This window comes from Paramormyrops kingsleyae, chromosome 6 (assembly GCF_048594095.1).
Source record: "Paramormyrops kingsleyae isolate MSU_618 chromosome 6, PKINGS_0.4, whole genome shotgun sequence".
In the NCBI taxonomy this organism is placed as follows: Eukaryota; Metazoa; Chordata; class Actinopteri; order Osteoglossiformes; family Mormyridae; genus Paramormyrops; species Paramormyrops kingsleyae.
In genome coordinates this window covers 22,655,315-22,682,517 of record NC_132802.1, presented here as the reverse complement: position 1 = coordinate 22,682,517, position 27,203 = coordinate 22,655,315, and the positions used below count along the sequence as shown (strand labels likewise).

The following is a 27,203-nucleotide window of genomic DNA, read 5'->3' as shown; positions in this document are numbered from 1 at the left end:
CCAGACATTATCCCGAGGTATCCTGTATTTTGATGGTATTTATAAAAGCAATACCATTGTGATATTTTGATATCTTGGTCATAAAATTGGCCTTCAGGGAGGGTAATCCCCACACCTACATTCACCCACACCAACATACCCTAATTACTGTAGTATACTGTATTACCCTAATAATGCCCAAGCCTAAAGGAAAGAATAAGGAAAGCGGAAATGAACTCAAGAGAATGAGAACACAGGTGAAAGCAGACCAGCAAAGAGGAAGGATGACGTGCATCTGCACTAAGATCTCAGAGAACACATCAATCACTATCATCTTACACTATTTACACTACACAATAGTAACTATTCTTACATAAATATAATAGCATTTTTAAATTGTTTCCTGCGATTAACACTCCTCTGAGGCTACTCGTGCATCCTCTATTAAAACAGCATCTCAGATCACACTGAAACCTTTTCATACATCTGTTTTTCACGGTTTTGCAACCTGACTACACGAGTCCTTCACGATAGCTGTCTGTTTATTCTCTGTAAGGGGGTGTAAGGTGTAAATGCCTCATGTTCTGCACACAGTACACAATACACTATATAGTCACCCCTTCACATTCACGAAGGTTAGGGGAGGAAGATCTCCATGAGTGTGAAAATTTGCGAATGATGTCAATATTAAAGATACAGTATGTACTTAAACTAACAAATATTAAATAACACGACTATTTATATATTATATGAATTTATGTGATCCAAATCATTTTCAGTATTGCAAAAATACTTTTGGCTTATGACATCTGTGAGTTTCTGCCATCTTTCGGCAAGCCCCAAGAATACTCCTGGCGTGATTATTCACGGCAACTTGCAAATACGCAAAGCTGCGAATATGAAATTCGTAAATCTGGAGGGGCGATAGGACAGATGGAATCAGGTGAGGATCCTACCAAAGGTGGCCCCCGCGTCGGGCCGTGACACCGAGGACACGATGACGAAGCCGAAGCCCTCGTTCTCGCCGCGCCGGATCTCCACGTCGTAGGGCTGTACGGCGGCGGGCACCACGGCGCTGCCTCCGCCCCCCCCGCCCCCCCCGCCGCTGCCGATGCCGCTGGTGCTGCCGCTGCCCGAGCTGACGGTGTTCAGGGAGTTCTGGCTGCCCTGTGACGTGCGCTTATCCTCCGTCAGCGAGGGCGCCTGCGTGCTGCTGTGATGGGAGGAGGCTGGTGATGGGGGCACGTCAGCTTCGCCTTTCGCCACTGCGGGGTGGGGGGGGGGGCATGGTCAAGCAGAGGAGCCCCTATTAACTGGAAGCCTGGCTTATTTAAGTCACACACATTGCTGACGCAGGTATATAATTAAGCACACCGTCCACAATCTCCCACAGGAAAGATTAGCAGCACAATGGGTGATTGTGCAGGAGAGGTTAGTGACTTTCCACTTGTCACCAACACAGGACTCCTTCAGTTTGCCCCTTTTCTACCCGCTGGAGCTGCGATGGCAATTCAAGCCATTGTGAGGGTCAGATTGGGAAATGGGAGCCACACAATCTCTCAGAAAGGGACCTGAATGGTGGCAAATCCCACCAGCAATGTTCCAACATCTAACAAAAAGCCTTCCTTAAAAAGCCAAGTCCAGGGGTGAATCTCAATCTGCGTGCTAGACTGTACTTGTGTTCTCATGTACCATGTTTTACATCATCTTCCATTGCCGAAGACCAGTTCCAATACTCAAGAACAGAAGTACAGAGGATGGTGAAAATCCCCGGAAGTCATTCTTGCCCCGCCCCAAATGTAAAGGATACATTGGTTGCATCCGAGGGCAATCCCATGATTCATTGTGCCGCAAGTTAGCAAGAACGGTCTAGCCAAGACCACAAGTACAATCCTCACGTTCCTGGTATTGAGAGTCGCCCCATTATAGCAACAATGGGTTGATCACCTTCATATTAATACCCTTGGTTTCAGAATGAGATGTTTGACGGTATAGTGTAGATGCGACAGGGCACCTTGGGGACCAGCCGCCCATTCCTGAGACCAGTCACAACCACAAGGCCGCAGGGTGACCTCACCTCCGTATCCAATCTTGCGCCTGACAGTCAGGTTGACGTGGCCCTGCTTGGCCGCCTGCTGCATCAGCTGCACCACCAACTGGTGGGACTTGCCCACCACGGCCGTGCCGTCCACACAGATCAGCTCGTCACCCGATCGCAGCCGGCCGTCCTCGTCTGCAGCCCCATACTTCACGATGTGGCCGATGTATATCTGATATCAGCACAAGAGCGGTAACACTGAGCTCAACTGAAAACGGCAAACTAAAACCAGAACTGTCGTTAAGAGGGATTATGTGATGCAAGGAGTAATTAGAAAATTTAAAATTAGAAATGGAAACAGAAGAATATAAAGACTAAGATGAGACCTGGGGGTGAACTGAATAGCTTCCAAGCGTCTTACATTAATGTGGAATACGGTTTTGTCACGCATTAATGCAAATGGCTGTATAAATGATCTCTATGTCTACAACGATATGGACAAGTTAATATTTCATCAGCCATTTACATGGGAAAAAAATGTAGGCTGAGACAGAAAGGCTTTTCTCACCGGTTCCCCGGGTTCATTGCCTCCCAGAATCCGGAACCCGAATCCCGTATCCTTCCGCCACAGGAAAATATCCTGTTCCTGGAAATCGGGCACTGAAAGATTTAAAGCACAAACCGCATCATGTCCAATGTCCAGCAAAAGATTTCTGATTAAGTAATGTCCCCTGTGGCGAAATTACAAAACGGTGTACTTAAAAAAAAAAAAAAAAAAGCTCAGTATTCTATTCAAACACTTCAAAAGATCTGGACATGTTCAAGGGCACGGGCAGACTTTGCTGACGTTTACTCTAAAAGGGACTGGTTTAAGAATTAAAGAATGGTGGTCTTTAACAGACTTCAACTGAGAATCCTACTGGGAATGTGTGTAAAGAATCGAAGGCGAGCGTCTAAAAGCAAACCCCACAAGCTACTCAAGGAAGCTTCCAGCAAAACTCACACAGCCAGACTCACCCAAAAAAGAGCCGCAGCCTAAGGCACTAACAGCAGACAGTGAATTCTGAAGACTTATGCAATATATTTCAGTTCTTAGTGGTGTTTGTCATAAACGATAACCCTTGAGTAATATATTAATTAAAAATTCAAAATACTAAAAATGCAAACGTAAATGTATCATTTTCTAAGTTTTTGTGAGGCACTGTTTTAAGTCTTAATGTGTATGTCTGCTTTTCTGACGGTCAGAAAAGGGAGGGATATTTATAGGGTTTTGAAGTAATAATCCTCAAGGCACCTCTTGTCCTATTACCCATACTCCTCTGCTGTCGTGCTAATACCAACGCTAAAGCTGACATGCTAACAGGCCCCTTCGCTCTGCCCATTTCTTTCTCTAATTCTTTCCTGCTCCTCCCCAACATTCTGGCTACATTTCCCTCTCACCCTCTCCTCAAAGAACAAGATGGAGAAGCAGGCAGCGATGGGGGGAGCTAGGAGAGTGGGCGTACGTGAAGCAGTGATGAAAGGATTAAGAAACAGGGAAAGCGGAAGAGAACGCAAGTTGGTGCTGAGCTCCCCAGGTGTCTGGCACAGAGAACATCACGCGGAACGTGCTTGTTTATCACTGAGCTGCCATTTTTCTCTAAGTGTACTTTTTCCAGCCTTAATACACCCAAAAAAAGTCAGTTTTGTTTTTATTACATTTAAAGGGCTCTTTTCAGCAGACCGAAGCCTAGAAATAATGCAGTCTTTCTAGTACACCTACATTTTCCTATGTAGCTTCCAAAATCCCACCTGCATGATAACAGTGCCGCCCAACAGAATCCACCATTTTAAATATTACAGTTCATATTTTGACCACATTTGAGTGGATTTGTTATATTGTGCATTTAGATGAATAATCTACAACGGCCCATAGTGTGTGATTGCGAGTGCATGTGTGTGCCCCGCAGTGCACTGCTATTGCAGTGGAAGGCGCCCACTGCCTCATGCCCTGTTTCCTGGGACAAGCACCAGGACCAAGTGGCTGCAGAAGATGGATGGATGGAATTATTTGTAAATTTACATTATTATTATTATTATTATTACTACTATTATCTCCTTTCCAGTGTCGGGTCCAAGTCCATCCTTCCATCACCACTTCTGGACTGCAGGACTTCCAGATTGAGTGTCAGACTATTAGCCCACTATCGATCTGTGTGTGCGCATCAAGGCCCGCTAAGTCGAGCGCTGATGGCCCCGATAGCTGCTCTCTGGGCAGCCCATACCGCTCAGTGGGACAGGGCTAGACATAAGGATTTAGGAGGGCACAGCCACTTTGGCCTTGGCTATTCATATTTTTTCTAGGGCACAAGGCCATTAAGCCTGGGCACAAGGCCAAAATCTGGAGTAAATTAGCTAGTGTGCAGTGGTATTGTTTTTTTGTGAAGTCATTGACAAATTAAAAATTTTAATTTGAAAAAATGTTTTTTTCATTTACTTAAATTTCATAGGACACCTCGGGCCTTGTGGAGGAATTTTATTTCCATAAAGGATGCATTTTTTTATTTTCAAAAAAGCAGAAACTTTCCAAAAAGGCATTGGGCCAATACTGAGTCACTAATTACCAATTACTGTAATTACCAAGTTTAGACAACCTACGCAATACGACCTTCGATTTGAGACAGAATATATACAGTATATATATTTATAGATGTATATATAGCTTTATTTCAAAAAACAAAATCCAACAATAAAGGAGCCGTCAATATTTTTGTATTTGTTTGCTCAGAACACCCGTATTCTTTTAGTGTACATGACAATTGACTTGACGTTCGTTTTTTGCACACTGCACGCTACCAGTCCTATATCCTCCCAGCAGAGCTTGGTACTTCTCTGAGTCAAATCTGCTCTGCCTCGGCAAATGTTTTTTTACAACACCATCTGACACTTACCTGAACGAAGTAGATAATTTGCAATATTTTGCGGCAGTAGCCGCGAGTTCAGCTTGCTTTCTTTTACGTTCTCGATCTTTGCGAGGCATGGTGACAGCATAAGCAGCAGACGACAACTACACGATGATTACCGAAAAGGACACCTATCTGTTATTCGGAAACCGTAGGATGGCTTTTCCAATCAAAAACGTAACCCCCGATGATGCACCATTGTCATTGCTGTGGCTCCATAGTAGGCTGGACGATACATACCGTACCAGCCAATCATGCGACGAACACATGATCGTATTAGTCCAGAATTCATTGCGGTTCATTCAGTAGTAGGGAATTACGAGATGTGCGGGTCGACCTCGTTTCTCGTATCGAAGGTTGGGTTCGGGTTCAGTACAGATGCATCGATTATTGACGAGGTAAAGTGGACCGTGTCGTGCGCAAGTCTTTTGTGTAATGAACGTTACTTTCGGTAAAAAGGGCGCATACGGCCAGACAAACATTAAAGGCAGGCCAATCTTGGCCGTAAGGTACTTCAATTTTGAGGAGGCGTGCGGCCAATTTTGAAAGGCACGACGGCCATTGGCCGCGGTGCCGCGGCTTATGTCTAGCCCTGGTGGGAGGAAGAGACGGCTTGGCAGCCAGTCTGGCCAAGCCAATGGAGCGTACCATTTCCCCTGCAATGGACAAAATGGCTACTACAGTGGAGATGAGCGTAGCTAATGGCTCTGTCCCGTCGCCAGCCCTATTTCCATCCTGCCGTCCCCACGGCCCCTCCCGCTAACCAAACGATCGTCACTGTGCATCCCAGCACTTCAGCTACCCGGCCTCATCCATCCCCGCACTGGCCGTATCCGCACAAACAACAGCCGGCTCCTTAGGGGGTTGTTGCGGCAAGAAATACCGATCATCTTACACTAGCTTTAAACGACCCAGCATGCTCAGACCAAGGTTTCATATTTTAATGGCGGCAGACCTACATTTCTACCGAAATGTAATTATCTTCCACTGTGGCTCTGTGCCACTAACTGGGGGTAACCAAGGAAAAACACTCTGATTCTGGGGTCGACATAGCTAACAGAATCCACCCCATTAACACACTTCAGGGCTTGGTAGGGGGAAAAGATTCCCATCTGCGCAAGGACTATAGAAACACTGCCTTTCAACTGGTCAAGACTTCAATTTCATTATTGTTTCTTTCTTAAATACATCAGACACAATAGCAAATTCCACCCCTCTCTCCTCCAAGTCTTCACCCCAGACTCAGTGAAGGCTCCCTTCACTATCACTGGCAGTTCTGCTTCCTCCTTCTCTTTGCTCCATGTATCTTTCATGGTACAGCTAGTGGAGACCGTCTTCGCCCTCAGGCATGAATAATAGAAGCGTGGTTGTGAACGTGAACTAGCAGGAAGAATTATGAAAGCACACCTGAATCCTGCCACCCCATCCGGCCCTTGATGGCTGTCTGACAGAGGATGTCATGAGTAATCTTTCCCCAAACCTCAAAAAACACAAACTTCAAAATATCACTTATTTGTTCCCAACAACTAAGTGTGTTCAGCGTGGAACAGGAGGAGAAGGCCACTTGTTTCCCCAAACTGCAATCGCAAAGCACAACGCCTTGGTGCCTTCGGACTTGTAAAGAAACCTCATTTTGTAATTTGATCCAAATCATCCTCTTTAGCTGCCCAAATAAATGTATTTTTTTGATGAGACTTGGGCAACCCTCTCGCAAAGCAATGTTTTCCTCGCTGACACTGGCCGTCTTTATGTCGGAAATAGGAGCTGTTGATTTATAGCTGGAAGAGCCTGAAAACTCCTCAGCCAATTTTGGTTCAGCAATTAAAAATGCACGGCAGGCTGCCAGCAAACCCACCCCCCCCCCACCCGCCGAGGCTTTTCCGCCCAGACTGTGCACACTGCGCTGCCTGGCGTGGGTCGCCATGTACGTGAAGAGGTGCGTACTCACGCCTGCTTTCATACATGCTCCTGGACTGTGCCCAGATCTTGAAGGGGTCCGGTTTCTTCTGGACAGTGGTGTCTCCGGGGTCCTGTGGGGGCAGTCCTGGCAGCGGCTGGGTGGGGGGTGGAGGGAGGGGCGGAGGGCCGGCGGCAGGTGCGGTGGCTCCGGCGGGAGCGGCCTCGCTCGGCACGGCAGCGGGGCGTCCAGGGGAATCGGTGTGGGCGCTGCGATTGCTGCATACGCTGTGCTGGGAGCTGCCCTGGCTGTCCTTCCTCTCCAGTCGCTGCTGCATGGCCAGATAAAGGAGAAGACGAGAGGGAGCGGGGGAGGAAAAGCATGAGTGTGGAAGGAGGGGGTTAACATCAAGGAAAGAGAGAAAAAAGAAGGAGCAACAGCAACAGTGGGAGTGTGAAAAGGGAGAAGAAACCACACAAGGTCATCGCTGCAAACGCTGCTTTTGTTTGTGCCGCCTGCTCCCTTCAGAAGTGTGCGCAGCTACAGCTCACTTCAAACCAGCGGGCCAATCAAAGTCAGCCGTGACACGGGGAATCAGCCGAAAGGGGCCTTTGTCCGAGTGCATCTACGTCTGTGCAGCGGCGTTTTCTGTTATTAACCTTCCTGGCAGAAAGCGAATTGAGTCCTAGTACAAAAGACCAAGAGCGTTTGACTAAAAGTGACATATCTGCTTCTTAATGGTGCACGGAGAGCTCAGCTTTGTAAAGCTGAATGTGTTTATGAAAGAAGGTTTAAAATTCGTATTTTCCTCAATATACTGTGGCAAATGTGTATGAAAAGCATCAAATATGCTTCACATATAAGAAAATAAAATTCATTAAAATTCATTATTCTATTGGATAGAAACACATCTGGATATTCATTCTGCAGACATTTTTGAGTCGTTGTCAGACTGCATCACCGACCTCTACCTTTAAAGTAACACTAAAGCCCATACACCACAGAAACTTGGCACAATCAAGGGGAAACGGGTGGCTTTTAAAAACACTTGCATATACCTTCATAAGAACAAACACTTGAAAAAAGTATTAAAATAACATTCACCAACTGCATACAAGAACACATTGTGCACATACTAAGAATACTTTACCTGAGGTGAAATTACTACCAGCCACTGACAAAGACATAGATCCAAAGTGACATCCCTGTGACAGCGAAACATGACTGTCCCCAGCAGGGACCGACTGGAGATGACAGGGTCACTGTGCCTTGGTGTCCCTCCCCTCCCTTCATCACCTGACGGCTCAGAAAATGATAAGAAGCTGGCTCATCCTTAGCTCCCTCTATGCTCTCCTCTGCATCAAGGGGAAGATGTGAGCCCAGGACCCACCTGAAGTCCTGACGTCACAGATCGGTACTCCTAGGCACCTCAAGCGTGCGGGAGAGTGATGCTCCTGTTTCAGTCTTGACTAAAATCATATAACATCTGACAGAAACACGCTCCTAAAGTGCTTCAACTGAGGGACGTCTACAGGGTCCCGATGATGAACAGCCCCCCCCCCCCAGCCCTCACACTCTCTGACCGGCCCGCAGTTCTTCGAGCATGCAACAGGACCCATCTCTATGGCTTTCTGCTACTTCTACAAACTGATCTCCAATAAATCTAGACACAGTCTACAAGGACAGAAGAACGGACCCCGATCAAGAAGGAACATGGAGACTCACCAGCTTTGGGCTCCTCTTCACAGGCACGGCTCCTGTAAAGCACCATCAAAGAGAGAGTCAGTCACCGGTGTGGGAGACCAGCTTCCCCATATCAGCACGACGGCCAGGAGACGGCGGCTGGGAGCGCGGGGCCTGGCTGGCGCCGGGATTGGGGGGGGGGGGGGGAGCGGGATTGTGATGCTGGGAAGGCAGTAGGGTGGGGTTACAAGGGGATCTATCAGCATCAGGAAGCCCCGGCGGGCCGACCCACCTCACCCCCCACCCCCAGCAGCGAAGGCAGGCAATGTGTGAGATCAGAAATCTAAGCTATTACCCATAGAGAACGAGTCCAGCAGGCGAAACATCACGTTAACAGCAACAGTCAGCTCTCCCCGCACTGAAACCATCTTCTAAACAGTGGAGCCCCCAGCAGCTCGCCGGTGAAGGCTGTGTGCATTCAGAGACAGCTCGCCCCCTCTCTCTTCCCCCTCCCTCCGTCTCTCTCCTTCCATCTCTCTCTCTCTCTCTCTCTCTCTCTCTCTCACACACACACTCACTCACTCACGCTCCATTCCCCTCCCTTCACAGTGGGTAGTTAGCACCATTCCCCTCCCCCACAACTCCCACACAAATATAGACAGTTATACACACACACAGGTTTGTAATTATATCTTTGTGGGGACACTCCATTCATTTCTATGTGGAAAACTCTAATCCCAACATGACGACCTTAAGCCCTGTACCCAGCCCTGACCTTAACCATAAGTAACCAAATAAAATACAAGACTTCTGGCATTTTTAGTTTTTTGATTGCAGTCACAGATGTTTTATAAAATTGAGTTTCCCCTTGTACATAACAAACAGGAAGTCCCCACAGCATCAAAGTAACAGGTTTTTATCACATTGTGGGGGACGTTCTGCTCTCTTCTTGCTCTCTTTCATATGTGTGTGTGTGTGTGTGTGTGTGTGTGTATATATATATATATATACACTATATAAGTAGATACATTGTTACAGAGATGTCCAACATCAGCAGAACACAGAAAAATATTCCGATTGCTGGTGAGCTCACAAGAAGGGGGGGGGGGGGTGTGTGTCACACTGGTGTCAAACTCTTACATTTACTTCCACAAAGAAACTTCCACAAAAAATATGCAAGCACATACATCTCCGTCTCCATGTAGACGACAGACAAATCAGCAGGACAGCTTACAGTCTTTGCTGATCTTTAAAGTGATTACCGCGCCGCCGAGACTGCCTCACCATAATTTAGCGATCTGTGATTCCTTGCCGTAACTGTCCTGAATGAACAATGAGAAAATAAACACAGCAAACCGCTCGATACTTTATGCCGTTGCGGTAGCCAGCCTAATGGCTCCAAACGTAGCCCCACTGAACCCTGCCATCCACCCCAGCTCTGTCACGAGATGTTCAGCTAAAAAACCATAAGTTATGGGTCTGCTGTAAATCAGCTCAAGCACTGTGGTCTGCCAGTCTCAGACGTTATGATGTGCTAAAAATTTCCTGCAATTGCACAACCCCCTCCCAGCCTACATGATTTATAATTGATTTAGGTTCTTACTAATGAGGACAGAGCTGAATTTCTCTTTTTTCCATGCTAGGTTATTTTTAATTGCTAAAAATAACTGAGATGCATGTGCAGCAGATCTTTTTTTATTTTATGATTTTTTACAAAATGTTATGTCATTTATTGGTCAACTATGCTGATTGGAATAATATTCATGCATCGATTGATATGATACTGACACCATCTCCTTATGAAATGACCTGGTCATATGTAGGTCCTGCTGTATGCTTCACTTACTCTTGAATTTCAGACACGCCATCCAGCAGGGGAGCTGGACACCGGATCGCGCTGACGATTCGCCATAATTAAAGCGCCACTATAACAATACGCCGCTTCCCATTTCAAATGGAGCGTGAACAGAATAGCACGTCCCTCCTCAGTCCTGCCCTTTTATGCACTCATCCTAACATATAGCAGGTTTCTGTACGTCCTGTGGATGAAATGCTCTATAAATAATAACGGCAGCCCCTGCTCAATAATCCAAGACGGAGCAATGCAGCCACTTGGTATTACCTCAGCTGAATGCCCGCGAATGCCAGCTAGAGGGATTAAAAACCGAAACCCCAAAATGTACGGTTAATTAACCGTGAACGCCAACACTGTCTCTTCCCCTGAAAGCCGGTGTGATTTAAACAGAGAGGGGATATATGCGAGAGGAGCGGCAGCGGAGACGGCTTTTGTCTTACACGGCCGCCTCCATTTCACTCCCACGGCGACTGAAGATTAGCCGCGAGCCTGTTGCCTCGGCGAGGCGCTTCCCGAGCTCGCCGGAATCGTGTCACGCCCAGCAGCCTTTAATCAGGAGCTTTTAGTGGCCCGATTATCATGTACGGCGGGGGGTTGGCCCTCTGTCACCGTCAGCCTCGAAAGAGCCGCTCCCAACCGGCCGCGCCATCTGTCACAGGGACACAGTGAGCGGACAGCCGCTCTCTTCTGATCAGCTTGTGATCCGACCAGCATCAGCATGTCATTTGTACACACGTACAACTTGTACACATGCCAATAGTGCCATCCACTCTGGACTTCAAGAAAGAGAAATTTCACAGGGATATCATTATGTTCTATCTATTTGTAATTTCGTACTTATTCTTGATTAATTCTTATGGGGCAAACTGGCTGGATATTTCAGATTTAGGTAACAAGGAGTGAGATATGGGACAGCCCTGATCACTTCCCCTCGGGACAGCCACAGTGTGATGCAACATTGTGCAAGCGTCCATCTCGATAGGAAGCAGCTGGAACACAACGCAGACCTTGTGCTAGACAGCCCAGGGCTCAGCACACGGCTGTCACTCAGCTCTGGGCACAGCAGGCAGACGTGCAGCGTGCAGGACAGGGCGCTGGGGTGGAAGTAGAGAGCAGGAAATCTCATCGCAGGCCTTCAGAGGGGTGGAGGTCGGTAGAACACACGCACCCCCCACTAATGTAGCCGTCCACGGATGCATAACACACTCCCAGATTCCCCCATTGCTTTTAAAACTTGGTGGCTGTCGAAAATGTTATAATAAAATAAATAATAATAATAATAATAAAACTGATTCAGAACCCTAGTACACTGTTGATAGAGTACAGTACACTGCAGCCTTCACGTTAGTGGGAAGTACTGACTGAAATCTATTAGTACTCTTTTTTTTCCTGTGAGACTAAATACCAAACAAAAATTCCTTTCCCCTAAATGTAATAAATATGTTTATCAGTCATGCCCTACAATGCCATGAATCTTTCTCTGGATACTGTTTTGATACAGTTAATTTTTAATTGGACAGTAGCTATTTGCAAATGAACCATAAGCTCAGTAACAGGATTTATGATGTTTCAGAAACTGGACATGTGACCAGTAAATTTCTATTTTGCTGGAGGGGCTCTTAAGTTGTACCTTTGAGCCAAGTGCTTAAATTGATTTGCTGCAGCAGATCTATCCAGCTCTGGAAACAGATGAAGAGTAAATCTGTGTGTCTGGATATATGTTTTGCCAAAAACACAGGAAGTATTAAATAAACATTTTCATGCCACTAATCTTTTTACAATTTTTGATGATTGTATAACTTTGCAAATGGTGTCTAAAGTTGCAAAGCCAAAAAAATGCTTTTATTACTTTTTTTATCATCAGTAACAATTCCCACTAAAATTAGAACAGACAAATAAAATGACTGATTATATCTAAAATTTTAGTTTCCTTTAATTCTTAATTCTACCATTATGTCTTTCGGTCTAATGCTTACTTGAATATTCTGATGCCTTGCCTGCACATTTTTTTTGTTGACCTTTGAGTTTCTCCTGGACGCATAATACAGGGCTCTCCAACTGGCCCAAATCAGCCATCATCGATCGACGAAGAGTGGAGACAGGACACATGGCACTGATTGCCCTCTGACCTTTCGCTTTACGCACGCTCAGTTTTTTCACGAGGCGAAGACGGCTGCTGTTGTGCTGATGTCGCTGTGGAAAACCGCCCAGCGGGACATGTGCCTTCTGCTAATGAACCGCTAATAATCTGCATGATTGGTCAACATACCCATTATAACAAAGCGCAGCTGTGAAGGGACCTTTTTCAACGTGGGCAGCTGTCTGCCATCAACTAAACTCTCCAGGAGTTCTCAACGGTATAACAGATGTTGGCAATAAGGAGGGGATCGAGAAAGCTACTGCTCACTGTGCAAAATAAAACACAATAACACGTTTAAAAGACCAGTGTCAGCCTGACATGCAGGAAACTCAAAAAAAATGTCCACATTCTCTGCAGCACCTCCATTATGGACACAAAAGCAGTTCTACCAAGCAATGTGGCCAGTGGGTGAATTTATAACAAATTCTAATAATTGTGATCAATCATAATTTCATGACTATTAAGATTACAGCATATTCTACAGAGTATTCATAATGTTCCAGAGGCTAATGGCAGCAGTAATACAATTCAAACACTTGCAATATACCTGCTATTCAGGAGCAAATCTCTGCTCCACCACTACAGATATAACCTGTGACTAAATGACACATATGTAATATTACTCATTTTTTAAACCCAAACTTTAATTCAACACCAACGTGGGAAGCAGTGCAAGTAAAACAGTTAAACTGTGCATGCTTACAGCATTTGTCCTAAAGCATTGTGACTCAGAATCTCCTTTTTCTGCTAAATGGCACTTCTTGGATTCAAATGTCAAAAAATTGCCCACTGCGTCAGTTACCCACTCAACAATATCGCAAAGACACAAGCAGAGGACGCTGGTACAGATGAAGTCATGCTCCAAGCACACCCCCACAAACTCATGACAAGGAGGAAAAAATAAGGGCCAGCAGACAGAACAAGAAGTGTGTACAAACCAGGCAATATGGCAGCCATCATCTGCCACAGCTCACTCGTAAACTCATCCGTGTCCAGCTTTCTGCACCAGCCGGTCTTCCTTAGTCATTTGTTCATTCAGTTCTCGTTCTCACTTGTTTACTCTGTACCAGCGTGATAACTACACTGCCTCGCCGTCTCCCCTTCATCTATGCCCATTCACTTGATCCACCTACCATCCAGAGGAACAGAAAGTATGGGACCAAAAGTAATAGATACTTACTAAATGGATAGGATTGGCTCAGCCAAGCCGTTCTAAATGCTAATTATGAGGTGGGATAATCTTGAGAACGTTCAAACCCTCATCACATATTAATTCTACCAGCCCAGTACATACCTCTCTGCACCAGCATGGTGACCTCACTTCCTCTGGGACACTTGCTCAGCAGGTCCACCACTTGGTTGTGAGTCATGCTCTGGACATTCCTCTTGTTCACTTCCACCAAAATGTCCCCCTCCTTCAGGCCCCGGCAGCGGGGGTAGTCGACGATCTGCTTGACCCTCTGGCCGCCCCCAGATGGGCTGTCGGCAATGGTGAAGCCGAAGCCCTTGTCGCCCTTCTCCATGTGCACGGTGATGAGTTCGGGCTGCGTGGCGATGGAGGAGGCGAGCGTCACCACGTCATTGGGGTAGGGGGAGGAGCCGTCAGAGGCCACCTCCGCTGATGGGCTATAAGGCCGGTGCTCCTTTGCTCCACCTACGCTGTTGGCAGCTTGTCCACCGTGGTTAGATGGTGGGTCGTAGCTCTCCTGCCCATTGACAATGATGGGCTCTTTGTCCAGGATCGCCACAGAGGTGACCAGGCTGGTGTTGGGGTCATCGGGGTCGAAGGGCAAAGGGTAGCCGCGGCACAATTCAAGGTCCACCATGGAGCTGATGGGAATGGACTGGAAGATCTTCACCACTTGGGCATGCGTGTACCCCAAGACGCAGGTGTCATTCACGCTCACAATCACATCCCCTGCAAGAAAGCAGAGGATGGCTTTTATGAGGTAAAGGAGAAGCTCCGTGACACCAGACAGCTAATAATTAAACAAAAATCTGCCTGTGTTTCCTTATTGCCATAGAAACTGTTGGAACCCACCTGTCTCCATCTTCCCATCCAGAGCTGCTGGGCCATCCAGAACCAGACTCTTAATCTGCAGGAACTCATCGGGCTCGTCTCCCCCGACCACGGTGAACCCAAATCCCCGGCGACTCTTCTTCAGTTTGGTGTGAATAAATGTCCCTTTAAGCTCAGAAGGGTTCCGGGTGAAGAACGGCTTTCCTCCTGGAATGGGTCACAAAAGCATAACTGTTTATGATACCAGGAATAAGCCTAACCTCAATGAATTAACATCACTGAAGGAAAACATTTTTGTTAATACAGCTGTTAGGTCAAGTTAAACATTAGTTGATATTGAAAGCGCGTAAAAGACTAACGGCATTAGTCACCCAATTAGCATTCACAAAGATCAAAAATTCAAATAAGATCCAAATACTCCCTATAGTGCTAAATCTGGGGTAAACAGACAAGATCTTTCTGAATATGGAAAGGAAGGCGGGAGGTATTCATTTCTGTCACTTGGGGTAAAAGACTCTAAGAACAAAAGCATTTCCAAAAATAAGCAGCAAGAAAGCTGAACCTATGCACTAAAGTCACGACTTGCGAAGGTCAGGCAGAGGGCACGCTGTCACTCTCTCACCACACAAGAATGACAAGATAAAGCATCACAGAGGATTTGCTTTAAAACAATGTATTACTCTGTCTTACTATCTTCCTAAGTGGTTGCATGCCATGGCTTGCCCATTTTCTTGTCTAATTCTGATATTGTGCAACTGACAGGATATTTCTACCTGTACCCATTAAGAGAGTATTAACCAGGAACTGAATCTGTCAGTCATGCTGGTTCTCAGAATCACTCTTGCACAGATAATGCAGAAACACACTATGTTTCTCTGATTGGACTCAAACAGCACTTTGAGTTATGACTGCATGAGAGAAGCAGGTCATCAAATATAAAGGGCATCATAACGCCCATGTAAGCCAGAGAGGGTACATTTTGCACAAGGGTTGATTTTTAAATCATCATAAAGATGATTTAATGCTGTGCTATCAAACTGTACAGCAGAGGCTGAACATAATAAGCGAACGCCATAAGTGCTTTTCTGTTCCTAAACTAGGACACATAACTAAGGCTCTTCAGGTTAACTGCCTTGTTCAAGAACATGACAGAAGGTATGTTTTATGCAGGCTGCCCCGGCATTGTTTTGGTCCTTCAGTCACCACATGCATTCAACCCAGCCAAACACATGCTTATGCAATACTAGGTGTGTGATTTTCCCTGCTTTGTGGTATAGAGAATATGTTTAGAACATATTCTCTATCTCTGACATAGCTACTAGTAAATCCAGCAGTACAATACACTACCAGTCACAGTAAATCAGTCTTTATGAAAGTTTAATGACAGAATAAAATGTGTACTGAAGATGGAGGATCAGCTGATACTTAAGTGAGACCTTCTAAAGCTCCGCCCCCACTGCATTTTCCTCGACTCCTATTGGCCACCTGTTCTTACACTGTGCTTTCTGGTCCTGTGCCACAGTGGCATTCACCAAGAAAACCACTCACGTTTGGGCCCCTGCGGGAGTGGCACTGCAGGGCCAGTCTGAGGGTCCCGATACGTCTCCAGGTGGTTGTTGGCATAGCTGGCAAGGGGTACCCCAGCTGCTGAGTGCTCCTCCATCCATTCTGAAGAGGGAAGAGAAATATTTCCTTGTGCGTCTGATGCCAGAAAACACACACACACACACAGACGTTTGTAATTATATCTTTGTGGGGACTCTCCATTCATTCCTATGGGGAAAACTCTAATCCCAACATAACGACCTTAACCCCTACTCCACATAAGTAATCAAACAAAATATAAGACTTTTGGCTTTTTTTTGATTTTGATTGCATTCACAGATCTTTCTGGGGACCTGGAAAATGGTCCCCAAAATGTCAGAATAGCAGGTTTTATTACATTGTGGGGGACATTTGGTCTCCACAATGTAATATAAACCACACACACACACACACACACACACACACACAAGCATATGAACATATGTGGACAAACACTACCATAGATACTATTGCTGAGCCCATACAGAAACCGTATAGTCACGCGGAAGGCACGCACAAAATTATTCTGCTCACAAAATCAAGTGGCACATGGCTGATTAATGCGCACGTAAGCAATGACTGCAAATTAGGAAGCTCCAGCCTTTAGGTCCCACTGCCCCAGCCATAATTTGGCTTTAACTGTTCAAATTAGTTAGCTGGCTGAACATTCAAAGAGTCGCTGTATCTACAGCCGTATGGCATAGTTTAAAAAAAAAATGGTGTGATGAAACACTTCTGCTCAACTTCTACACTGACGCAGACATTACACTTACAAATACTGGCAATGCAAAGCTTGTAAAAGCCACTGAAAGAAAAAGAAATCTTTAATGAGGGTTCATCCAAAGATTACGTAACAACAATTGGCAGGACAATCAAACACAAGGGAAAAGAGAGAAGTGATGAAGGCCTGACTAGGAAGGAGCGGTGAAGACGGCGCTCACCTTCCGCAGACTGCTGCTGCTGGAGCTGCTTCTGTCGCTTGGCCTCCGCGACAGGATTCTCATACTGCGTCTTCCTATTAATGTGGCTAAGAGGTGAGAGGATTCCATTGGAAACTCCATAAAACACCATTTATGTCACTTCCACATAAGACAATCAAGACAGAGCGATAATGTTTTGATCCCCCACGTTTGTAACTGCTGACACTTTGATTGCAGTTATTATATCTACAGTACGTCAAATATGCATTTTATCATTGCTTTAAGGGCCGGTCTTAAAAGTCCGCCGAGAATTCAGTGACGAGTGGAAAGTAACGAGCTCCCTTCTTCAGGAATCGTGTGTGCATGTTGCATTGTCCTCCCAGTACAGTTGCGGTAGTGTCATTTAAAAACATTTTAAGAAAAAGAGGGCTTTTCTTAGATCCCTGTTTGTGCTTGGCTTCACTGGATTGCAGTGTTTAGTAATATGCCCATCACCATGTCTCACATCTGCAGAGGCCCCTTACATGCACTCTGAATGTCAAACTGCTCCGATTGCTTTCTCTGTAAATACTGCCCTAAATATTTTAGTGTTTACCCAACCCACATTTAACCATCTGATGATGTATTTTCAGGCATCCTACTGCTCATCTCTTAAAACTAAAAAATAGCTACAATTACAAAACAGCATTGGTAGGAATTTAAAAAACTAATAATGGCAGAAGATCTGTATTTTGTTTGGGTACTTAAGGTTATGGTTAGGGCTGGGTAGGGCTTAAGGTTGTTATAGATGGGGTTAGGGTTTTTCCCATAGAAATGAATGGATGGTCCCCACAAAGATATGAATGTGTGTGTGTGTTTCCATGCCCACCCAGGCTGTACCCCAAGCTGGTGCTCTGTGCAGCCTGGGAAAGGCTACGCCCCCCCTCCCCCCAGGAACCCGACCAGATTCTGTGGTTAGAAGTTAAGTGAAGAAAAGTGAAGGTGTCATGTATTCTTACAATAACTTGAGAAGAAGTTGGCAGCAAAGTACACCTTCAACAATGAAAAACGTTAATTGTCTGTCCTGTCAATATGGCATCAAAAATAAATTATGGATAGCCTTCAAAAGTAAAAAAAAACAAAAAAAAAAAAACAAACAAACTTACTCCACATAGTACACTCCAACCAAACAAACTTACTCCACATAGTACACTCCAACCAAACAAACTTACTCCACATAGTACACTCCAACCAAACAAACTTACTCCACATAGTACACTCCAACCAAACAAACTTACTCCACATAGTATACTCCATAAACCGGATCATCAATTTTCTCCCATCCAGCAGGAAGTTCTAGAAAAAAGAAGAAAATACCACATTATTACTGCTCCAGTCCAGCAGTATAATATACTGCAAATAAACCTACAGCATAAGCACACTGTAGTAGCACAAAGTACATTAAAAAAAATTGACAATTATGAATTTCCAAAGCTGCAATAATTTCAAAATTTCAGTTAACCATCAACCATGGGGTGTATTACATGTGAATGTTCTTTTGTATTTCCATAATTATTGGCACTAAACTTTATTAAACACCAATTCAGCTTTAGTGATAACTCATATACGAATATCAAAGAATTTTTTATTTCATTAAAAAAACATTTCTTACGAGGGAGTATTTCAGTGAGCAATGCACAAGAATTCATGTATTATACTATATCAGAAACAATTAGTGTAGTCAGTTTGTACCTCAAATAAAAATCACTATTATACGTTTTGGGTTAAAGGAGAGTGTTATGAGGGTCTGTAAAACAGGGGGCTAATCTATGTGTCTAAAATGGAGAAAGAGGTGAACAGACTTCCTGCAAGGACACTGGAAGAGAGCTTTGAGAAAATGGCAGCTGCTTCATTATGACAACTCATTGTCTATGGTGGGCTTGCACTGTAAACAATGATGCAGTGCTTTATCATTGCTGTCTTATCTTGTGTCACAGCTGGCATAAGCTCTTTACATCTCTCTCTGTCATTAACATTTCCCACAGCCGATACGCAATTCACCTGAAGTCATCCTTAAAATGCGTCCCTGAGGATTAACCCTCTACTGCACAGTGCTGACATGAGGAAAACAGAAAAAGTTTGGAGTTTGGAGGTCATAATTATTATTTTTTATTAGTAATTATATTTAAACAATATCAGAGAGCCTCCAGCTTGTACAAAACAGGATGGATCATTTTTTTATACTACAAATAAAAATCTGTGCAGTAGAGACTTAAAAAACACATCAAAACACTCACCACCCCCACAGAGTGTCTGCAATGGGTCCAATTTCACAATCAATACTGTTTGGCTGCTCTTGTTTAATCTGTCTGAGGGACGCGTGGCCATATGACCGGACGCTTACGGCTGACAGGACGTCTGGGAATCCAGTGAATGTTGGATCTTCTCTACTGCAACACGAACCAGTCTATGTACCAGCTCCATGTATGAGTCATTAAAAAAAAATCACCCAGACTTGACCACACTAATCTCCCATGTGCCCTCATAAAAATGCCATTCCTTTATAAATATGTTACTTAATTATTTATACATTTAATAAACGTTAAAGTGCAAAAAACCATCCAAAAACGATGGCCTCAGATTAATAATACATGCCCCAATATGGGAGATTGAGACTAAGAACCCATTTCTAAAAGAGTAAGAAACAACGATAAAAGCATCAAAGAGAAATTTGGGACCACCCACTGTCACACAGCCAGTGAAATGTCAATAGGAGAAAATCACGGTTTTCAAAAAAGGCTATTAAGAGGCACTCCCTTATAAAGAGGGGAAGAAGACCCTACCCAACTCATTATCCGGCTCTTCAGTGTGTACCCCTTCTTCTCCAAGGAGGCGGTTGCAGGTGTGTGCGGTGGACGAGCAGAAAGGAAATAGGGAGATACAGAATTAAGTGAAAAAACTGAGAGAGGCCTTGCTGGGTTACATTTTGATTTTATCAAATGCAGTTGGAGGCTAATAAAGGACTGGTCACTGATTAGGGATCAACACCCAAAGAAATCATCTGACAGACAACAGGAGTGCCTAATGGAGATATTTCATCCAAGAGGGGGCAAATTTCAAAATACATGGATTTTATGTGGTTCAAATATACAGATTTTGCATAGATGCTGCCGTTTTAAAAATAGATATTATTAGTAAACAAGGTTCTTACAAGGTTCTTCCGTGTGGAATAAATTTGTGTGTAGGAACTTGTATTTCAGCCAGAGAATGCAATCACTCTTATAGGGTTTTTAGTCAAACAAACTCAAAAATATGACTGTCAAAGCTCAATTGTACCATCTGTGGGTTACAGGAGTGTACTGCATCGGCCTGCAAACGTGTCCAAGCACTGCCAAATAGTGACACATCAAAACGAAAAGCACAGCATGCCCTACCGTCATCTTCACATTCTTCCAGCGGCTTCTGGAGCTTGTCCACGCACCTGGGGTCGATCCAGGATGTCGTCTTTGTGTTATGGCTGCAAAGATAACAGAGGCATATGTGACCAATTCTTTGGGGTATGTGACAATTTCCTGAGTCACACAAGCAAGAGCATGTATGAGGTGCAGCTCGTGGAAGTCACACCTGGAGATAGCTGTATCACCTGGGTACCTCCTATTATTTATTGTGCAGCTTGCGCTACTTTTGGTTTTGTATTTTGCCCATTTATGCAGCTCTCAGAGGAATAGCTGAGATGAGAATTACAGAGCAATCAGATGCGCTGCTCGAGAAGACAAAAACAAGAAGTCCTCTGGAGATTTTAACAGAATATGTCTCAGTACTATATCTTCTGATATCTGTTACCAGCAGCTGCAACATACGTTGCCATGGCAGAGTCACCCTATGGCACAGTCACCCTGTGGGAGAGTCACCCTGTGGCAGAGACAATGTATGGCAGAGTCACCCTGTGGGAGAGTCCCCCTATGGCAGAGACACTGTATGGCAGAGTCACCCTGCAGGAGAGTCCCCCTATGGCAGCGTCACTGTATGGCAGAGTCACCCTGCAGGAGAGTCCCCCTATGGCAGCGTCACCCTGCAGGAGAGTCCCCCTATGGCAGAGTCACCCTGCGGGAGAGTCCCCCTATGGCAGAGACACTGTATGGCAGAGTCACCCTGCGGGAGAGTCCCCCTATGGCAGAGTCACTGTATGGCAGAGTCACCCTGCGGGAGAGTCCCCCTATGGCAGCGTCACCCTGCAGGAGAGTCCCCCTATGGCAGAGACACTCTATGGCAGAGTCCCCCTATGGCAGAGTCACCCTGTGGGAGAGTCCCCCTATGGCAGAGACACTGTATGGCAGAGTCACCCTGCAGGAGAGTCCCCCTATGGCAGCGTCACCCTGCAGGAGAGTCCCTCTATGGCAGAGACACTCTATGGCAGAGTCCCCCTATGGCAGAGTCACCCTGTGGGAGAGTCCCCCTATGGCAGAGACACTGTATGGCAGAGTCACCCTGCAGGAGAGTCCCCCTATGGCAGCGTCACCCTGCAGGAGAGTCCCCCTATGGCAGAGACACTGTATGGCAGAGTCACCCTGCAGGAGAGTCCCCCTATGGCAGAGTCACCCTGCAGGAGAGTCCCCCTATGGCAGAGACACTGTATGGCAGAGTCACCCTGCGGGAGAGTCCCCCTATGGCAGAGTCCCCCTATGGCAGAGTCACCCTGCAGGAGAGTCCCCCTATGGCAGAGACACTGTATGGCAGAGTCACCCTGCGGGAGAGTCCCCCTATGGCAGAGTCCCCCTATGGCAGAGTCACCCTGCAGGAGAGTCCCCCTATGGCAATGCGGATGACCAACTGTCTGAATAGACCAGAGTACATTCACAGAACATTCGTTATTTTGCTGTACAACATGCTGTGCAGTACCCAGTACTATTTATTTCTGAACCATTACTACGGATTTCCGTGCAATACTTTTGCTGACATACTTGCACTGTTATGTTAATTATAATTTTTTTTTGTTACCATCTATTAATGTCAAAGTGTCTTTTTCACCGTCTAAATGTGTGTGTTGTGCTACTGCATTTTCCTTTGGGTCAACAAAGTATCCATGTATGCATGCATCCATTCATCCACAGGTCTTTCATTGAACACTGTCTGGCTTCATAATCTTTGCCAGTCTCTGGTTTGACAGTAAGACTCACTCTCTGTACCTACATCTGGCATACAGTATTTTGAGTACAGAATATTCAGCATTTTTGGTCCATTCTCAGACGAATTACAAGGCAATCTCTCTGTCATCTTTCTAGCCTTTCCGAGAATGAACCGACAGGCTATTGGAAGAAAAGCTGACATCAAAAGATTTTCAAGGAATTCATTTAAAATTTTCATGTTTTACAGTTTTGTAAATATTATACTGTACAATATGTTATAATTATTGTATCAAGCGAAATAATCTGTAATCTCCTGGGCACTGGTTTTAGCAAAATGCCCCATCTTTGAGTAGATACTATGTGTATCAGCAGTGTCCCCCATACTCTTAACTTCCATTCATGTTTTCCAGTATTCTTTCAACCGAAGTATGAAATTTATTGGGTTTTTATCCGGAAACAGCCAATTAACAACCACCATATGTACACTTCAGTATATGTATATATGTAGTCGACACATAGTACTTTAATGTGAGGACAGTGTATACACTATAAAGCAGACCTCTCTATGCCACGTGCCTGTGATGGACCGTCACCCTGTCCAGGGTGTCCCCTGCCATGTGCTGAGATGGACCGTCACCCTGTCCAGGGTGTCCCCTGCCATGTGCTGTGATGGACCGTCACCCTGTCCAGGGTGTCCCCTGCCATGTGCTGAGATGGACCGTCACCCTGTCCAGGGTGTCCCCTGCCATGTGCTGTGATGGACCGTCACCCTGTCCAGGGTGTCCCCTGCCATGTGCTGAGATGGACCGTCACCCTGTCCAGGGTGTCCCCTGCCACGTGCTGTGATGGACCGTCACCCTGTCCAGGGTGTCCCCTGCCACGTGCTGAGATGGACCGTCACCCTGTCCAGGGTGTCCCCTGCCACGTGCTGAGATGGACCGTCACCCTGTCCAGGGTGTCCCCTGCCACGTGCCTGTGATGGACCGTCACCCTGTCCAGGGTGTCCCCTGCCACGTGCTGAGATGGACCGTCACCCTGTCCAGGGTGTCCCCTGCCATGTGCCTGTGATGGACCGTCACCCTGTCCAGGGTGTCCCCTGCCACGTGCTGAGATGGACCGTCACCCTGTCCAGGGTGTCCCCTGCCACGTGCTGTGATGGACCGTCACCCTGTCCAGGGTGTCCCCTGCCACGTGCTGAGATGGACCGTCACCCTGTCCAGGGTGTCCCCTGCCACGTGCTGAGATGGACCGTCACCCTGTCCAGGGTGTCCCCTGCCACGTGCTGAGATGGACCGTCACCCTGTCCAGGGTGTCCCCTGCCACGTGCCTGTGATGGACCGTCACCCTGTCCAGGGTGTCCCCTGCCACGTGCCTGTGATGGACCGTCACCCTGTCCAGGGTGTCCCCTGCCACGTGCTGAGATGGACCGTCACCCTGTCCAGGGTGTCCCCTGCCATGTGCTGAGATGGACCGTCACCCTGTCCAGGGTGTCCCCTGCCATGTGCTGAGATGGACCGTCACCCTGTCCAGGGTGTCCCCTGCCATGTGCTGTGATGGACCGTCACCCTGTCCAGGGTGTCCCCTGCCATGTGCTGAGATGGACCGTCACCCTGTCCAGGGTGTCCCCTGCCATGTGCTGTGATGGACCGTCACCCTGTCCAGGGTGTCCCCTGCCATGTGCTGAGATGGACCGTCACCCTGTCCAGGGTGTCCCCTGCCACGTGCTGAGATGGACCGTCACCCTGTCCAGGGTGTCCCCTGCCACGTGCTGAGATGGACCGTCACCCTGTCCAGGGTGTCCCCTGCCATGTGCCTGTGATGGACCGTCACCCTGTCCAGGGTGTCCCCTGCCATGTGCTGAGATGGACCGTCACCCTGTCCAGGGTGTCCCCTGCCATGTGCTGAGATGGACCGTCACCCTGTCCAGGGTGTCCCCTGCCATGTGCTGAGATGGACCGTCACCCTGTCCAGGGTGTCCCCTGCCATGTGCTGTGATGGACCGTCACCCTGTCCAGGGTGTCCCCTGCCATGTGCTGTGATGGACCGTCACCCTGTCCAGGGTGTCCCCTGCCACGTGCCTGTGATGGACCGTCACCCTGTCCAGGGTGTCCCCTGCCATGTGCCTAATGCTGCCTGTAAGAGGCTCTAGGCTCCATGCAACCACATTTTGGATAAATGGTGGATGGATAGTATTGTGTATAAGGTAATGAGAAGACAGCACATACTCTATGAAGTAGACTTCTCCATTCTCTGTATAGGCCATCTCCCAGTTTTCAGGCAGAGGACCAAGGAGGTCCTCTTCGGGAGGCTGGAGGTTTGCGTGTGTCTGCTGGGAGCTGTCCGTGGTTGACACCAAGGCGTTGCTGAGGCTGTAGGAGGGAACCTTCTCTTGTGAGGGCTGCGGTCTTAGTGTTGACCGCTCGTCCAGTTCAGTGGAGTCTACTAGGAAGAATGCAGGAGAAGTTCAGGTAATTGAAAGACATGACAAAGCTGAGAATTGCTTCAGTGGCAGATCGCAAAACATTGTGAAATTCAAAATCACTGTTAACCAGTAAACCTAAATACATTTATCTCAGCGGTGTCCATTTGAAGTTCACTGAATTGCACTGTACTTTCCTCTGCATGCTTAACTAGACAGTTGGAAAGCATCCGTTTATTAATATCAGAATTGCCCTGTATGATAAAATCTGCAGTGGAAAATCCAAAGAAACTCCCTTTAACAGTCATTTTACCTAATGAACTGCACCAAATTTTGTATTTTTCTTTACGTTTTCTAACATAAATCAACCATGTCTTTTTATTACTTAGCATGCTATGCATCTTGCAGATTGATGGATATCTTCACAGAAAACAAAAAATATGCAGGAATAAATAAATTTAAAAAAACACCCAAACTGCATTGCTTACAATTAAGAGGTATATTTTTTGCATTTATGAAAATATAACTTGCATGAATCCAAGTATTATGCTTACAAGTCTTGTGCAATGTTTCAGAATTCCCTAAGAGAATACAATAGAAGCTACACTGTAACTGTCACGTTGCTGGTTCTTGGCATGAGCTGTTTGCTGCAGAGATCCAGCAGTGTGGGATAAAATATCTGGAGATCAGTTTTGTGACCCAAGTTCTCTGCTGGCAGAAGTTGTAAATTCTGTCTTCATGTACGTTAGTTTGCTAATAGGTAAAGGAACGATACATACAGGCAAACTAGTAACACTGAATGTCCCTGGTGTGGATGATCACATGCACCCGAGTGAGTGTGCAATATAATGCATAATGTGCCTCATGCCCAGTACCCTCCCAGACACCCAGTGGTCCAAAATTTACAATAGAGCACATCCTCCTATTAAACATATAACTAATTATGGCTCAACTATATATAACATACTTCTAAACTATTAGAAAAAAAAATTTATCCTACACCACCAAAAAAACATTCTTTATAAAAAAATCTTTAACCATTTAAAAAAATCCTTTTTCATAAGTATGAATGAATTTCAACTGCGAGATAATTTCTTAGAAAATTATACAAAACAAATGCACATCACCATTCCCAAATCATAATAAAAATGAAGAGAACAATGAACAAGCGGCACAGACGGCGCGTTCACATACCCCATCTCACAGGCAGATGGCGCTGTCATTTGGACCCAGAAAGCAAAAGGCACATCAGCACAAAGGCATGATGTAACCGCCAGACACACAGTACCCACAGTGCAGGACCAGCTGCTTTTACCTGTAAAGCTACTGTTCATTTCAGGAAGCTCGTCTTCATTCTCCTGCTCTGTAGCCACTATTTGAACATTTTGCATGTCATTGTAGGACTCTGTGCGCTTAGGGGTGCACTGCTGCGAGCCGTCTTGCAAAGCATCACTGGTAATCACTGTCCCACGGAGGGGTTGGCTTGGCGGCTTGGGTGTTCCATAATAGTTGCCTAGGCAACAAGGGGACATTAGCATGTTTGAAAAACACAGAAGTGGGAAAGAGGATCATTTCATAATAAGCCCTGAAATTTCACTCAGAAAAGTGAAAGGATTTGAAAATCTTGTATGCACTAATGATGGATGTTTGCAGTTATTATAACTTAAACATGTCTCTGCTTAAAATGCTGTCATGGTCTGTGACATGCGGGAAAAACAACACAGAAATCCATTGTTACAGAATACTGAACACACACCATGTGTAGGACCTATAGTACAAAAGACAATACCTCATTAAATATAAATTTCAATGAACGTCTTTTCTCATTTCTTGGTTTAGTGCTCTTAACTATGAGCTTCAATTATGCTGCTCCAAGTGAAAATAAAAGATAATTTTGGAGAGCTTCATGCATACTTAATGCAAAGAGAATAAGAAAATAGGAACCCAAAACATTTTTTTACCCAAACAAAGCAATCCAAAGTGACCCCTGTGAGGTCATTAAAAGGGTGTATTAAAGTACTGAAATGATTTTCATTTATTTATGGAAAATTTGGACCTGCTTGGTACTATTCAGCATAGACGACATAGAAGCATAGAAAAAAACCTTCTGAGTTAAACTGCTGGCCGCCGTCTGACCCGACGGCATCTCATTAACTCCTTTCATTAGTGGGCTTAAGGCTGAGAGGACGACAGAACAAAGAAACCTATGGGATAAATTAGTGACCTCGTTGCAGCCATGTTTCTGTGAAAGAACACAGCTTTCCATTATTAGTAATTACCTTCGTATGTTCCTACTTCCAAAAGAGTGCCACTTTTTTCAAGGTTTAAGAAGTCCTCCACAGACAGGAAGTTGTAATCTACTCCTGGGACTTCCCCTTCTCGAGGGGGGCGGGTTGTACCTGGAGAAAAAAATAAAAGCTTGCTGAAAAATGACTGAATGTTGCAAATTAATAGTGAAACCCAAAAATAGCACTGGAGTTTACCCCTTGTGTAAATGGCAGTAGCACATTTAAATTTTGTCATTTTTCTTTAGCTTAAGATGCTGAAAGATAACCCATTTTACGTGCCAATTAACCTAACTGGTAGGAGGTAAGGATAATTGTCCCACACAAAGACATCAA

At 45.7% G+C, this 27,203-nt stretch overlaps 1 protein-coding gene across 8 annotated transcripts in view; it reads right to left on the bottom strand.

Moving 5' to 3' along the window:
- LOC111842290 (membrane-associated guanylate kinase, WW and PDZ domain-containing protein 1-like) overlaps positions 1 to 27,203 on the bottom strand; it is a 112,024-nt gene that overhangs the window by 10,796 nt on the left and 74,025 nt on the right. For 6 of the 8 annotated variants that reach the window (XM_072712895.1, XM_072712892.1, XM_072712887.1 and 3 more), the window contains 15 exons: positions 26,862 to 26,981; positions 25,898 to 26,095; positions 24,389 to 24,605; positions 20,472 to 20,554; positions 19,881 to 19,916; positions 18,336 to 18,393; positions 17,080 to 17,165; positions 16,103 to 16,222; positions 14,576 to 14,761; positions 13,829 to 14,452; positions 8,582 to 8,613; positions 6,908 to 7,187; positions 2,586 to 2,677; positions 2,057 to 2,249; positions 936 to 1,244 (listed from right to left, as the gene is read on the bottom strand). In XM_072712895.1, coding sequence (XP_072568996.1) covers positions 936 to 1,244; positions 2,057 to 2,249; positions 2,586 to 2,677; positions 6,908 to 7,187; positions 8,582 to 8,613; positions 13,829 to 14,452; positions 14,576 to 14,761; positions 16,103 to 16,222; positions 17,080 to 17,165; positions 18,336 to 18,393; positions 19,881 to 19,916; positions 20,472 to 20,554; positions 24,389 to 24,605; positions 25,898 to 26,095; positions 26,862 to 26,981 — 2,634 coding nt within the window. The remainder of the gene's footprint in view (positions 1 to 935; positions 1,245 to 2,056; positions 2,250 to 2,585; positions 2,678 to 6,907; positions 7,188 to 8,581; positions 8,614 to 13,828; positions 14,453 to 14,575; positions 14,762 to 16,102; positions 16,223 to 17,079; positions 17,166 to 18,335; positions 18,394 to 19,880; positions 19,917 to 20,471; positions 20,555 to 24,388; positions 24,606 to 25,897; positions 26,096 to 26,861; positions 26,982 to 27,203) is intronic. The other 2 variants (XM_072712890.1, XM_072712888.1) reach the window with 2 other exon arrangements.